Source organism: Dendrobates tinctorius, unplaced genomic scaffold (assembly GCF_039654945.1).
Source record: "Dendrobates tinctorius isolate UK_male_01 unplaced genomic scaffold, ASM3965494v1 ptg000297l, whole genome shotgun sequence".
In the NCBI taxonomy this organism is placed as follows: Eukaryota; Metazoa; Chordata; class Amphibia; order Anura; family Dendrobatidae; genus Dendrobates; species Dendrobates tinctorius.
In genome coordinates this window covers 76,498-91,838 of record NW_027361964.1, presented here as the reverse complement: position 1 = coordinate 91,838, position 15,341 = coordinate 76,498, and the positions used below count along the sequence as shown (strand labels likewise).

Below are 15,341 nucleotides of genomic sequence, written 5' to 3'. Positions count from 1 at the left end.
CTCGTGGCCGACCTCATCCTAGGGTCGGGTTTCGTTTCATGAAACCCGACTTTGCCAAAAGTCGGCGACTTTTGAATTTTTTCGACCCGTTTCGCTCAACTCTACTGGAGACAAGTCCATCCAGGAGTGAAGTGAGGCCATTTCTTATCTGGAACCATGTCAAAAAAATATTACCGATGTTTGTAAATTGTATGTATAGTGGATTAGCAGAACAACCTACGGTGTGTATCCACACTGTGCTGGGATTAATAATCTCATATCTACGGTGCACACAGTCGTGCAGTATACAGCGGATATATTGGCACCTTGGATGCGCTTCTGGCTACTTGATCTCTTCTACGGACATTTTGGTGACGCAGGTCCATAGGGAGCAGAAGATGGTGGAAGTTCCCAAAATGTAATGCAAAACTTACTATAAGCAGAACTACTCTTAGAAAGAAGAAGGAAGAGACGTTTCCTGGTCAGTCCTTTATTCCTATATGTGACGGGGTAGAATTACTTATCATGTATAATATATAGAAAGCGTAAAACTAATCTAGACAGTCAGAAAAGGAGCCGCAATTACCGCAGTGCCTCACGCTGGATATAACACGGTGCGTCATTACTCACATTGGTCGGGGTGTGCGCCACTTCTCGGTTTGATGACTTTACATCAATGAGAAAAAAATTAAAGCAGTTTTGCGTTTTACCCCGCGCCCCTTATCACGTTTCCCATGTGTAGTGAGGGGTAAAGAGAGTAGAACATTATATAAATGTGATGATAGTAGGTTGTTGTTTTTCTGCAAATTGTGATAAAATTCTGTCACATTCAGTAGAATAATTCCCTCTAATGTTAGTTCCCAAATAACCACGACCACCACCCGCCGCCATCATTTTCATTATTTCTTCTCCTTTCTTCCTCTCTTCTCCTTTCTTCCTCTCTTTTCTTCTCATTCTCCAGGTCCGCCTTGTGTATATACTCCAGCATGAACTTCTTCCGCTCCCTCCAGTCTTTCTGTGGATTTCTTTCTTTCTCTCCCAGCCGATATCTGACATCTGTCAGGGCTCTGTGAATGACCATCAGGATATCTATGGTTTTCCCCTGAGTTTTGATATGGTTACTCTTGGTGTAGTTCTCTATAGAGCTTATATTCTCGACTCCCATCTGCTTGAACATCTTCTCAGCCTTCATGAAGTCTCCGCTGGTTTTATGGGTGATGACAATAATGGGGAAGACTCCTGCAAGAGACACAGATGTGAGCGGATGATCTGTGGAGATATAAGATCACTTTTCATTGTAATTCTTCCTGACTATCTGGATGACATTTGTGTTATACTCCTGTTCCCATAATACGTTCCTCATACATGTAGTGACTCTCTGCACCCGGCACCAGACGTACCTCAGGGAGAAAACAAGTGGCAGGCTCTGGATTTGTCTGCTCTTCACTACACCCCACATTACCTGTCATCTTCACACAATTCTCCAGAAACTCCTGCACCTCTTTTCTCTCACTGTCCAATAACACTGCTTTGGCGCTGTAGAAATAAAAAAATAGAAGATGACATAGATTGTGATGATGATAATAACGGTGATGATGACTATGATGCTGATATTGATGGAACTGTTATTTATGGGGTTGATGATGGTGATGAAATGATTGTTATCAGGATAGTGATGGTGATGACACTATTGATAATGATGATGGTGAGGTTGTTGATGGTGATGATAATGGTAGAGAACTGCAGATTTCACATCCAAATCCATTAATCCACAGTTCTTGGCAGTGGCCACTAAATTGTCTATGGTTCTGTGCTCTCCACTTCCACTCACTGCTCACTTCCATGGTGGATAATAGCTTATCAGTGGGTGAACCGGCTTTGGACACTCTTCTTTCTGATATTGATAATATATCCTATAGATATATTGTAAGGCTAGAAAACTCCATTAATGATCCTGGACTATTCTGGCAGTTGCCATTATAAGGGGTGCTGCTTTACCCCTGTTGTAACAAATGGAGTGGCACATGCAGGATGACCTCTCTGTCTCTTTGAGTCTCCACCTCTTGATTTCTACTCACTTTCTATTCTCATCATTATCCAGCACTGGATGGAAAGAGCTAGAATGTGATTTACCCTTCTGATTTTGCTGGTTTCTTTGCTACTGAGAAACACTGAGACTCATTCTACTTGGGCAAACATAGGGCTGCCACCAGGAATTTCCAACATTTTCAGGTCACCTTGAGACGCCACTCAGGCTCCACCCCAGCTCCGCCTTCACACCTCTAACCTTCCATATTACTAGAAAATCCCCTTTAAGACAGGCAACTGTACCTTCTTTCAGGCATGTAGACAGGCAGCAGTCAGTAGGGTGGAACTTAGTAGTACTTAGCAGTTGCAGGCAGCAGACAGAGATGGCCTCCAAGTTCATACTATACGAGCAGTGAGGGGGCAAAATAAGAGTGGCAAGTGTGAAATCTAGCACATGGGCAAATGGGAGGTCAGATGGGTGAGTGGATGGGCAAGTTGGCAGGCGTGTGCACCTCATCACCTTCAGGCCCTCAACTCCTGCATATAATACACCTCAAGGGCCCGGGATGCTCTGTCAGCCTAGGAATAGAGGGCGTGAAGCTTCTGACATCACTGATGTCTTCCTCTGCTGCGGCCATACAAAGTAAGCAGCTGCGGCTGTGAGTGACTGGGGCCCTGGGGCTTAATAATGCATAGTAAAGTAATTAGCCTGGGTCCCAGCATACCAGGCAGTCTGCCATTTATACAGTGGCTCGGCTGGGTTAACTCAGGGAAAACTGCGTAGTGTGTCTCACACACTCTGGGCTCCCTCTTCGCTTCTGCTCAACAGGCCCCCTACAGCAGTAATGCCCTGATGGCGGCGCTGGACAAACACGTCTATCTGTGGTCACTAACCTGTATATGAGGATGGGAACAATGAAATCTGAGTAGTTTGGGTTCCGTTCGGCATCTTCCAGTCTGTTCATCAGATCTGTGTAGTCTTTCATCCACTCCACTTTCTCACCAATGGGGAGGAAGTTTCCTACAAACAAAAAACATGTATTATGTGTATTAAATGTCTAAATATTAAAGAACATGCTAGGAAACAATGTGGAGAAGAAACTTGAGAAAATAAAGTGTCCCACTGACATGATATCAAAGAGTTACATTTTAGTGCTACTTAAAAGTGCTTCTCACTAAATCAGAATATCACTTTATTTCAGTTCTTCCATACAAAAAGTGGATTTCCTATGATGGATGAGTTATGTTCTGCTATCAAGAGAACAACACAATTCCCATATAACAAAAAATATGGGAAAACAAAGAGATCCCAAAACTATGAAGATTAAACAATAGATTTATTTTTTAGACAATATTTAAAAAACTTATTAATAAAAAAAGCAGAAATGTCGTTAGAGGACACTGAGCACAAAATATCAATAGGGGGCAGAGGGATATTTTGTAAAGTATAAAGTGGGGGACTGCAAGGGGAAAATAAAAGTACAATGACCCCCCTTGTAAAACAGATAATCACAGTGTATAACTATTATGTTCATATAGACCACCTCAGAATGGCCATCACTTAGCCCCCGGAAGAAGCTCGTGGTGAAAGGGGCAAGTTTCTATCAGTGGAGAACCTGATTGTGAGATCGCACTGCGGGATAGATTGGGATTCCTTAGTGATAAAACCATCTATGTATCACTAATGTCCGGGAGCTTTACTACGATTTAATATAGATCCGAGTTTACTAAAATAGTAATCTGCTAAATTTCAGAAGAAATTGACGTGCTCTATATTAGTATAGGATGGTGACATTACAGCTCGAGGTGAAGGCATGCTTTCGGGTGAATTACTAAAATTCCCTCTACAGCTAGAGCCAATAAGAGGAGTGGAAAATAATACAAATTGGACTTATATGCACTCACAATTTTGTCACTAAATCACTTTTGTGGTATACTCACACACACGTTTTGTAACTTTAAACATGTGTTTCCTTTGCAAAATAATTAAAAGTTATGTTTTACTTTAGGATCTTTAATAGGGATCTCTAGTTGCCTTAGCCAAATTGTGTGTTAATTTACACCCTATGCTGAATCCAGACAGTACTGCATGGGGTAAATAACATGGCTGCCTGTAACATAGTTATCAAGGCCGAAAAAAGCTCTGTGTCCATCCAGTTCCGCCTATATTCCGCCAGAATAAATCCCCAGATCTCCGTCCTTCTAAAGAACCTAATCACTGTAAGATACAATATCGTTACGCTCCAGGAAGACATCCAGGCCTCTCCTGAACCCCTCGACTGAGTTCGCCATCACCACCTCCTCAGGCAGGGAATTCCAGATTCTCACTGCCCTAACAGTAAAGAATCCTCTTCTATGTTGGTGGAGAAACCTTCTCTCCTCCAGACGCAGAGAATGCCCCCTTGTGACCGTCACCTTCCTTGGTATAAACAGATCCTCGGAGAGATATTTGTATTGTCCCCTTACATACTTATACATGGTTATTAGATCGCCCCTCAGTCGTCTTTTTTAACCCTAATTTTACTAATCTCTCTGGGTATTGTAGTTCCCCCATCCCCTTTATTAATTTTGTTGCCCTCCTTTGTACTTGCTCTAATTACATTATATCCTTCCTGAGCACCGGTGCCCAAAACTGTACACAGTACTCCATGTGCGGTGTAACCAGAGATTTGTACAGAGGCAGTATAATGCTCTCATCATGTGTATCCAGACCTCTTTCAATGCACCCCATGATCCTGTTTGCCTTGGCAGCCGCTGCCTGGCACTGGCTGCTCCAGGTAAGTTTATCATTAACTAGGATCCCCAAGTCATTCTCCATGTCAGATTTACCCAGAGGTTTCCCGTTCAGTGTGTAATGGTGATACTGATTCCTTCTTCCCATGTGTATAACCTTATATTTATCATTGTTAAACCCCATCTGCCACCTTTCAGCCCAAGTTCCCAACTTATCCAGATCCATCTGTAGCAGAATATTATCTTCTCTTGTATTGACTGCTTTACATAGTTTTGTATCATCGGCAAATATCGATATTTTACTGTATAAAACCTTCTACCAGATCGTTAATAAATATGTTGAAGAGAAGAGGTCCCAACACCGACCCCTGCAGTCCCCACTGGTCACAGCGGCCCAGTTAGAGAATATCCCATTTATAATCACCCTCTGCTTTCTATCACTAAGGCTATGTGCACATGCTGCGGATTCTGCTGCGGATCTGCAGTGGAATTGGCCCTGAATGGAAAACCAAAACCGCTGTGCCCATGCTGCGGATTTTTCCGCGCGGTTTTGCTGCGGATTGCAATCCGAAGCTTGTCAATTCTTTGTGCGGATTCTGCAGCGGTTTCACACCTTATCCATTATGAGGTGTGAAACCGCAGGCTAATCCGCAGATAAACCGCAGGTCTTTTGACCTGCGGATTTAGCCAAATCTGCGCGAAAAAATCTGCAGGCCAATCCGCAACATGTGCACATAGCCTAAGCCAGTTACTTACCCATTTACACACATTTTCCCCAGATCCAGCATTCTCATTGTGTGTACCAACCTCTTGTGTGGCGCGGTATCCCACATAATAATACCACCACGGTGTCCCTACGTAATACCACCATTGTGCCCTCACATAATAATGCCACAATTGTGCTCCTTAAAACTCCTCATTTGTGCTCTCTAAATGGTAAAACAGACCTCTAGTATATGTTAATGCCATGTGCAAGTACTCTAGAACACAGTGCCCATATTTTGGCGCCAAGAAAATGATAATCCCCCTGTGTGCTCCTTTGACAGTTACAGTAACCTAAGTGTCCATAACAATAAGTGCTCACTACTTTCTTGACAAATTGATTGGTCGTGTTTTGTCCTCGGTCCGCTGTATTCTGGGAGAGACCACCCTGGCACAGGGTGTACAGAGGCAGATATCGCTCATTACATAGTGAGCAGCTTATGGAACCACCCCGCGGCACTGACTGACAGCCAGCTCAGCAGCTATCAGTATGAAGCCGGCTGTCAGTCAGTCCCGGGGGGTGGTTCCATCAGCTGATCACTATGTAATGAGAATATGTGCAAAGCTGACCGTGCCTGTACGAGTGAAAGCCGGAGGCTGCAGGGAGAAATAAAATTCATTTTCATGGCCACAAATGCAATTAACATGCAGATTAACCCCATATCGGCAGGATAATAGAATTTTTTGACATGACAAGATCCCTTTAAATAATGCCATTAAACTGAATGAAGCAACTGTACTATAAATAGTGTTGGCATTTCACTAATTATTCAGTAATTGGACTTGAAGCACATTACAAATCATTTTTATATAATGAATATTATTACTTATATGGCTGTCTATGAGATATATCATATGTATGTCAAAAAGCCATAAAATAAAAGGAACTTTCAAAATTTACCCAAAAATTCAATTATAGACATAGTAAAAAGGCTATGGTACTAACCAGCCAAGGAAAAAAAAGGGCTGTTAGCTGGGCTCTGTCCTATACATGTGTGTGACCTGCGCCCTATTGCGAGCTTCATCTATGTGCAATTCTAAGGCCGGGGTCACACTAACCGACGCAAAATACGGTCCGTAGTTTACAGGCGTAATACGGATGAATGACCCCTAAACAGTGCTCCATAGGTCATCCGTAATCAAGGTGTGGTCACGTATTTTGCGCATGTCAGCATCCGTATGTAATCCGTATGTAATCCGTATGGCGAGATTTTCTCGCAGGCTTGCAAAATGGACATTTAATGGAGCCCTATGATAGGGTTTATAACACAAAGGAAAGAATAGATATAGACACATAGAAGACATATATATACACACATGTCAGTGAGACACACATATATATATTTATATTTCACAGAGTTCTTCATAGCAGAACAGCCGCTAATTTAATTGCCGGCTTCTATCAAATCCTTCCCCAACCCGACATGAAATGACACATGGTCACATACAGTTAACCATTTCATTTCATGTGTTTTTTTATATGTCTTTCATTAGTAATTAGATGAGGGTTGATGTGTTAAATTTGGGAGGTGTAGGTCTTAATTTAAGGGGTTAATTCATTGTAAAAAAAAAAAATGCGTGGCCTCCCTCATTGACAAATTACCGTGGGAGGCCACACATTTTTTTTTTACAACGAATTAACCCCTTAAATTAAGACCTACACCTCCCAAATTTAACACATCATCCCTCATCTAATTACTAATGAAAGACATATAAAAAAAAAACATGAAATGAAATGGTTAACTGTATGTGACCATGTGTCATTTCATGTCGGGTTGGGGAATCATATGACAAAAGCCGGCAATTGAATTAGCGGCTATTCTGCTATGAAGAACTCTGTGAAATATAAATATATATGTATGTGTGTCTCAATGACTTGTGTGTATATATATGTGTATTCTATGTGTCTATATCTATTCTTTCGTTTGTGTTATTATACCTGTCAGTGTGAGTTTACTGTATCGCGCACTGAATTGCCGGCTTTTCTACAAGACACCGGGTGCGTATTTCTCGCAGGTCACATGTGTGGTCCGTGTGTAATCCGTATTGTTTGCGCACCCATAGACTTGCATTGGCGTATTACGGCCGTAGTACGCTGACAGTCCCAGCATGCTGCGAGTGGCACCAACCGTAGAATACGGATGAGAAATATACGGCTGTTGGGAGCTGCCCCATAGAGAATCATTGGTCCGTGTCTAATGCGGGCTTTTAGCGCCTCTCACTCATCCATATTCCTCTCTAGTGTGACCCCGGCCTAATACTCGCCTGTCACCCCCTCCATGGATTGGTAGGCTGTGAGCAGTAGGTCATCAGTATTTTGCACCTTGGTTGCCTTCTCTAGTGCTGCTGCCTCCTGTTTGTGCATTTTCCTTTTGACCTTGGCTGGTAAATACCATTGCCTATTCAATGATATATGAATGTCCATGCCATACAATTCTGGGGTTAACCGTTTGCTTTTTAGGTGTTATCAATATGTGAGGTCATCCGAATAGTAGACTCTGTGTGTTTTTATAACGGTAGTTTTGTAATTTTTTTAACTTTATCTACAACTAGCTGAAGAGGCCGGCGTTGCCTGGGCCTAGTAACCAACTGTGGTTAGTAATAACAAATTATAATGATTACATTCCACATAAAAACTGTGCATCTAATCCTCTCCTGTGTGATACTGACTGCTGAGCCGTGTATCTAATCTTCTCCTGTGTGATACTGACTGCTGAGCCGTGTATCTAATCCTATCCTGTGTGATACTGACTGCTGAGCCGTGTATCTAATCTTCTCCTGTGTGATACTGACTGCTGAGCCGTGTATCTAATCCTCTCCTGTGTGATACTGACTGCTGAGCTGTGTATCTAATCTTCTCCTGTGTGATACTGACTGCTGAGCCGTGTATCTAATCCTATCCTGTGTGATACTGACTGCTGAGCCGTGTATCTAATCTTCTCCTGTGTGATACTGACTGCTGAGCCGTGTATCTAATCCTCTCCTGTGTGATACTGACTGCTGAGCTGTGTATCTAATCTTCTCCTGTGTGATACTGACTGCTGAGCCGTGTATCTAATCCTATCCTGTGTGATACTGACTGCTGAGCCGTGTATCTAATCTTCTCCTGTGTGATACTGACTGCTGAGCCGTGTATCTAATCCTCTCCTGTGTGATACTGACTGCTGAGCTGTGTATCTAATCTTCTCCTGTGTGATACTGACTGCTGAGCCGTGTATCTAATCCTATCCTGTGTGATACTGACTGCTGAGCCGTGTATCTAATCTTCTCCTGTGTGATACTGACTGCTGAGCCGTGTATCTAATCCTATCCTGTGTGATACTGACTGCTGAGCCGTGTATCTAATCCTCTCCTGTGTGATACTGACTGCTGAGCTGTGTATCTAATCTTCTCCTGTGTGATACTGACTGCTGAGCCGTGTATCTAATCCTATCCTGTGTGATACTGACTGCTGAGCCGTGTATCTAATCTTCTCCTGTGTGATACTGACTGCTGAGCCGTGTATCTAATCCTCTCCTGTGTGATACTGACTGCTGAGCTGTGTATCTAATCTTCTCCTGTGTGATACTGACTGCTGAGCCGTGTATCTAATCCTATCCTGTGTGATACTGACTGCTGAGCCGTGTATCTAATCTTCTCCTGTGTGATACTGACTGCTGAGCCGTGTATCTAATCCTCTCCTGTGTGATACTGACTGCTGAGCTGTGTATCTAATCTTCTCCTGTGTGATACTGACTGCTGAGCCGTGTATCTAATCCTATCCTGTGTGATACTGACTGCTGAGCCGTGTATCTAATCTTCTCCTGTGTGATACTGACTGCTGAGCCGTGTATCTAATCCTATCCTGTGTGATACTGACTGCTGAGCCGTGTATCTAATCCTCTCCTGTGTGATACTGACTGCTGAGCTGTGTATCTAATCTTCTCCTGTGTGATACTGACTGCTGAGCCGTGTATCTAATCCTATCCTGTGTGATACTGACTGCTGAGCCGTGTATCTAATCTTCTCCTGTGTGATACTGACTGCTGAGCCGTGTATCTAATCCTCTCCTGTGTGATACTGACTGCTGAGCTGTGTATCTAATCTTCTCCTGTGTGATACTGACTGCTGAGCCGTGTATCTAATCCTATCCTGTGTGATACTGACTGCTGAGCCGTGTATCTAATCTTCTCCTGTGTGATACTGACTGCTGAGCCGTGTATCTAATCCTATCCTGTGTGATACTGACTGCTGAGCCGTGTATCTAATCTTCTCCTGTGTGATACTGACTGCTGAGCCGTGTATCTAATCCTCTCCTGTGTGATACTGACTGCTGAGCTGTGTATCTAATCTTCTCCTGTGTGATACTGACTGCTGAGCCGTGTATCTAATCCTATCCTGTGTGATACTGACTGCTGAGCCGTGTATCTAATCTTCTCCTGTGTGATACTGACTGCTGAGCCGTGTATCTAATCCTATCCTGTGTGATACTGACTGCTGAGCCGTGTATCTAATCCTCTCCTGTGTGATACTGACTGCTGAGCTGTGTATCTAATCTTCTCCTGTGTGATACTGACTGCTGAGCCGTGTATCTAATCCTATCCTGTGTGATACTGACTGCTGAGCCGTGTATCTAATCTTCTCCTGTGTGATACTGACTGCTGAGCCGTGTATCTAATCCTCTCCTGTGTGATACTGACTGCTGAGCTGTGTATCTAATCTTCTCCTGTGTGATACTGACTGCTGAGCCGTGTATCTAATCCTATCCTGTGTGATACTGACTGCTGAGCCATGTATCTAATCTTCTCCTGTGTGATACTGACTGCTGAGCCGTGTATCTAATCCTATCCTGTGTGATACTGACTGCTGAGCCGTGTATCTAATCCTCTCCTGTGTGATACTGACTGCTGAGCTGTGTATCTAATCTTCTCCTGTGTGATACTGACTGCTGAGCCGTGTATCTAATCCTATCCTGTGTGGTACTGACTGCTGAGCCGTGTATCTAATCCTCTCCTGTGTGATACTGACTGCTGAGCCGTGTATCTAATCCTCTCCTGTGTGATACTGACTGCTGAGCTGTGTATCTAATCTTCTCCTGTGTGATACTGACTGCTGAGCCGTGTATCTAATCCTATCCTGTGTGATACTGACTGCTGAGCCGTGTATCTAATCCTCTCCTGTGTGATACTGACTGCTGAGCCGTGTATCTAATCCTCTCCTGTGTGATACTGACTGCTGAGCCGTGCATCTAATCCTATCCTGTGTGATGGTGACTGCTGAGCCATGTATCTAATCCTTTCCTGTGTGATACTGACTGCTGAGCCGTGTATCTAATCCTATCCTGTGTGATACTGACTGCTGAGCCGTGTATCTAATCCTATCCTGTGTGATACTGAATGCTGAGCCGTGTATCTAATCCTATCCTGTGTGATACTGACTGCTGAGCCGTGTATCTAATCCTCTCCTGTGTGATACTGACTGCTGAGCTGTGTATCTAATCTTCTCCTGTGTGATACTGACTGCTGAGCCGTGTATCTAATCCTATCCTGTGTGATACTGACTGCTGAGCCGTGTATCTAATCCTCTCCTGTGTGATACTGACTGCTGAGCCGTGTATCTAATCCTCTCCTGTGTGATACTGACTGCTGAGCCGTGCATCTAATCCTATCCTGTGTGATGGTGACTGCTGAGCCATGTATCTAATCCTTTCCTGTGTGATACTGACTGCTGAGCCGTGTATCTAATCCTATCCTGTGTGATACTGACTGCTGAGCCGTGTATCTAATCCTATCCTGTGTGATACTGAATGCTGAGCCGTGTATCTAATCCTCTCCTGTGTGATACTGTCTGCTGAGCCGTGTATCTAATCCTCTCCTGTGTGATACTGACTGCTGAGCCGTGTATCTAATCCTCTCCTGTGTGATACTGTCTGCTGAGCCATGTATCTAATCCTATCCTGTGTGATACTGACTGCTGAGCCGTGTATCTAATCCAATCCTGTGTGGTGTATGTGTGCTGAGGGTGGTATATGTGGTGAAGCACGTGGTAGTGTGTGGCGCATTTTGTGTGTGGGTTCATATCCCCGTGTGTGGTCAGTATCCCATGTCAGGGCCCCACCTTAGCAACTGTACGGTATATACTCTTTGGCGCCATCGCTCTCATTCTTTCAGTCCCCCTTGTTCACATCTGGCAGCTGTCAATTTGCCTCCAACACTTTTCCTTTCACTTTCTCCCCATTATGTAGATAGGGGCAAAATTGTTTGGTGAATTGGAACGCACGGGGTTAAAATTTCACCTCACAACATAGCTTAGGACGCTCTCGGGGTCCAGACGTGTGACTGTGCCAAATTTTGTGGCTGTAGCTGCGACGGTGCGGATGCCAATCCCAGACATACACACACATTGAGCTTTATGTACTGTTAGATTAAATATCAGGCTTGAAACGCGTCAGTTATTTTCCTATGCCTATACGCCTATGTTAATGGAGTCACAAATAATTTCTGCTGTTAATACATGGTGCTGAATTGAAAAAACGTTTTCCATAATCCCGGGAGATCTTTACACTACAATGTAATAGTTGAAGCTCTCACTCACCCAGTTGGGCGTAGATCTCCGCTCTCTGGAAGCTGCCCATAGTTTTGCACCCTCTGTTGTCCACCATGGTGATGTTCTTGGTGAGGTCGTAGGCTACTCTCTCTAAGGTCATGGCTCCTCCACCTTCTTTTTCACCAGCAACAGCATACTCTCTGAATTCCTCTCCATCATCCAGCACGTACTTACAGGAGTTTATGAAGGAGGATTTCCCGTGACCGGTGTAACCGATGATCTGCAGGAGAACCCGCGAGTACCCCTGATTGCCCCGACTTCTGCCTCCACTGAACCGCTGGGTAAACCGATTACCACGACTCAGGCTGAAGCGGAGGATGCTTTTTTTTAGTTTTTTGGGATCCATCTCTCATGGACTACGCTGTTGCTTCTTCTCTTCCCTCTGTACGTCTGGTAGCGGTGATATAAAATGTCTTAACTTTATATCTTTGAATACATCTACCCACAGGACGTGCAATTCTGAGAAATGAAACCGGGTGTTGAAGTAAGAAGGTCTTTTTTTTTTTTTTTCATAACTTGGTACTAAAAAACAAAGATAGACATCCGGCGCAGGATGTAGCTGAGGGGTCCCAGAGATGTGCGGATACTTATATTGGTTTATGGAAGCTTATATCGATCGCATTACACATACTGTGTAGGTAATCAGGACCGTACCGTGCTGGTCATGTCTCCATCCAGACAGGACAGGACCCTGCTGATCTGCCTTGGCCTCTGAAGGGGCTCGCTAGCTGTAAGTTAGCTATTTAATTTTCTTGTGGCAGATTTTTATTTATTTATTTTACTCATCTATATAGCGCCATTAATTCCACAGCGCTTCACATTCATTATTGGCCCTGTCCCCGAGGAGGCTGCGAGCAGCGACGTCCGGTCACTACCCAGATATACCATAAAATGGCAACTGCATGCCAGGATATAATTTTTATGCAGGTGTGAGCAGGTTGCGGGATGCAGTGATGGACAGGAGGCAGAGCAAGGGGGATACTCCACACAGCGAGGTAAAGGGTTAAACAAGGGATTAAACAGCACAAATGGCAAAGGATATTGTGAGGTGAAGAACAACAGCTCAGATAACGGCAGTTCTGATGAATGTAGCCAGAAAGTCAGCAGTTCCTAAGTCCATGAAGTAAATAGCACCAACAACAGCTGGCACGGTGTCTTTTCCAATGGGGTCCTGTGGGCAACAATGTCCCACCTTCTGGCAGCAGCGGCTGGTCTCCGGTACCTTCCGCTAAGCCCCTAATCCAAATGCTACAGTGGCTGACAAGGGTGCGGGCCACAGTCCTGTACAACCCTTACAAAAGACATTCACAAAAAATCATGATAAAAATATCAAATTTATTGTATCACAAAAAAGGACATAAATGACAAGAAAAAAAAATAATAATGATGAGACAAATATTTTACAAAAAGAATTTAATAATAAATTACATATATATATTATTATTATTATATATTTTTTTTTAAAACAGCGGTGTGCAGAGGACAAGATGCGAAATCACAATGGCTAATAAAGTGAAATATATGCACTAATGAAAGAGTGAGGACTATATAAAATAAAAAAAAATTAAATAAAATAAAAAATATATGCTGAAAAAAGTGAAAATAATATTCTGTGAATAAGTAACACAATTTCATAAAAAATGCACAATTATATACCAAAAAATACTGGTGATAAAAACTATTTGTAATTATAATTAAAAAATATATATAACATACAAAAGTGCATATAATGACCTGCTGGGTTATCTGACTCAAAGTAAAGTGCATGTGCTGTGTATACCAACCCAGTAAGATTAATTAATGATGAGTAAAAAGTGCAATGTGCATGTGAAATTCACCAGTACATACCAGCCAAAGGATCAGCCACTGCCCCCTGCACACACCACTCCAACGCACGTTTCGCTGCCAACTTCCTCAGGGAGTGATGTGAGCAGGGTATATCCATGTATATATATATAGGCCAGAATCATCTGCATGGAATAACAATTAAAAGCCTATAATTGCAGGCCATCTATGCAGCACATACCACCGTCCCAAACCAAAGAAGCTGTACGTAGTATATAAATTGAGATCGCCATGGTTACATGGCGCTTACACCGCGCACCCATGAATGCCACCAGTCCAGGCCGAAAACCGGAAGCAATCAAACGAGTGCGACGATGTCGCAGTCGACTGTGCAACATCCAGTAATCCAACCACAGAGCGGAGGCTCACGCATGCGCAGAGAAGCGCACAGTGATCTCGCAGCCATATTGGAGAGGGGAAGAAGTCTATAATCAATCACAGACGGGGCATGCGCAATATTGCCAGTTCACTGAGTTGGGCTCCGGGCACAACTACCTGCCAAGTTGTTGCAGACGTCGCCCGTGATACTGCCTTACGATACAATAGTCCTATCTTGATGACTAGTTTCTCCCATTGGAGTAGCATCAGCAACATATCCTGAGTCAGGGTCTGTCGCTGGACGTCTGTGGGTAGTCTGCCGATGGTCACCCATCGGCGTAGGAGCCCAATTTCTTCATCTTCTTGCTGCTGTTGGATCCATCTGTCACGTGATTGTTCCAGAATACCCCTTGGGGGTCCTAGATGGGATCCTTCCTGTGTGGCAGCTGTGAGCACGGTGGTGGCGAGGGCGAACGGGGTCTCTTCCCCTTCCAATTTGTCGTCTCGACTTTTCCCTGGAGTTGTATGCCAGATCCTGGAGAGGGCGTCAGCGTATACATTCTCTGCTCCTCTTTTGTAGATGATCTTATAGTAGAACTTGGCCATCCGGGCCACCCATCGCTGCTCCAGAGCCCCTAATTTAGCATTTTCCAGGTGGGCCAGCGGGTTGTTGTCGGTCCACACCACCACCTCGGAGCCCGCCAGGTACTCTGCGAACCACTTCGTCATGGCCCACACTGCTGCGAGGAGCTCGAGCTTAAAGGAGCTGTTATTGTCAAGGTTACACTCGGAGTCATGAAGTGATCGGCTACCATAAGCGATCACTCGCTCCCGGCCGTTCTGAACTTGCGACAATACAGCCCCTAGCTTGTGGAGACTCCCGTCGGTGTGTAGTATGAATGGTTGCGAGAAATCCGCATAAGCTAACACTGAGGCACCCGAGAGTGCAGCCTTAAGGTCTTGGAAGGCTTCCTCTTGCGGTTGTTGCCACTGGATTTTCCGCCCATTCGCCCCGGCAGGAGCCCCTTTCAGCACGTCATGCAGGGCTCTGGCCCGGCGTGCAAAATTCTTTACGAAACGACGGTAGTGTC

The 15,341-nt window shown here is 44.1% G+C and overlaps 1 protein-coding gene across 1 annotated transcript; it reads right to left on the bottom strand.

Moving 5' to 3' along the window:
- Nucleotides 1-453: 453 nt before the first annotated feature.
- Nucleotides 454-12,514, bottom strand: LOC141073111 (uncharacterized). Its single transcript, XM_073560441.1, has 4 exons — nt 12,076-12,514; nt 2,902-3,028; nt 1,442-1,515; nt 454-1,218 (listed from the first exon to the last, which is right to left on the bottom strand). Exons 1-4 carry the CDS (start codon nt 12,431-12,433, stop codon nt 833-835), a joined length of 945 nt encoding a protein of 314 aa, XP_073416542.1. The 5' UTR covers nt 12,434-12,514; the 3' UTR covers nt 454-832.
- Between the last annotated feature and the right edge of the window lie 2,827 nt (nt 12,515-15,341).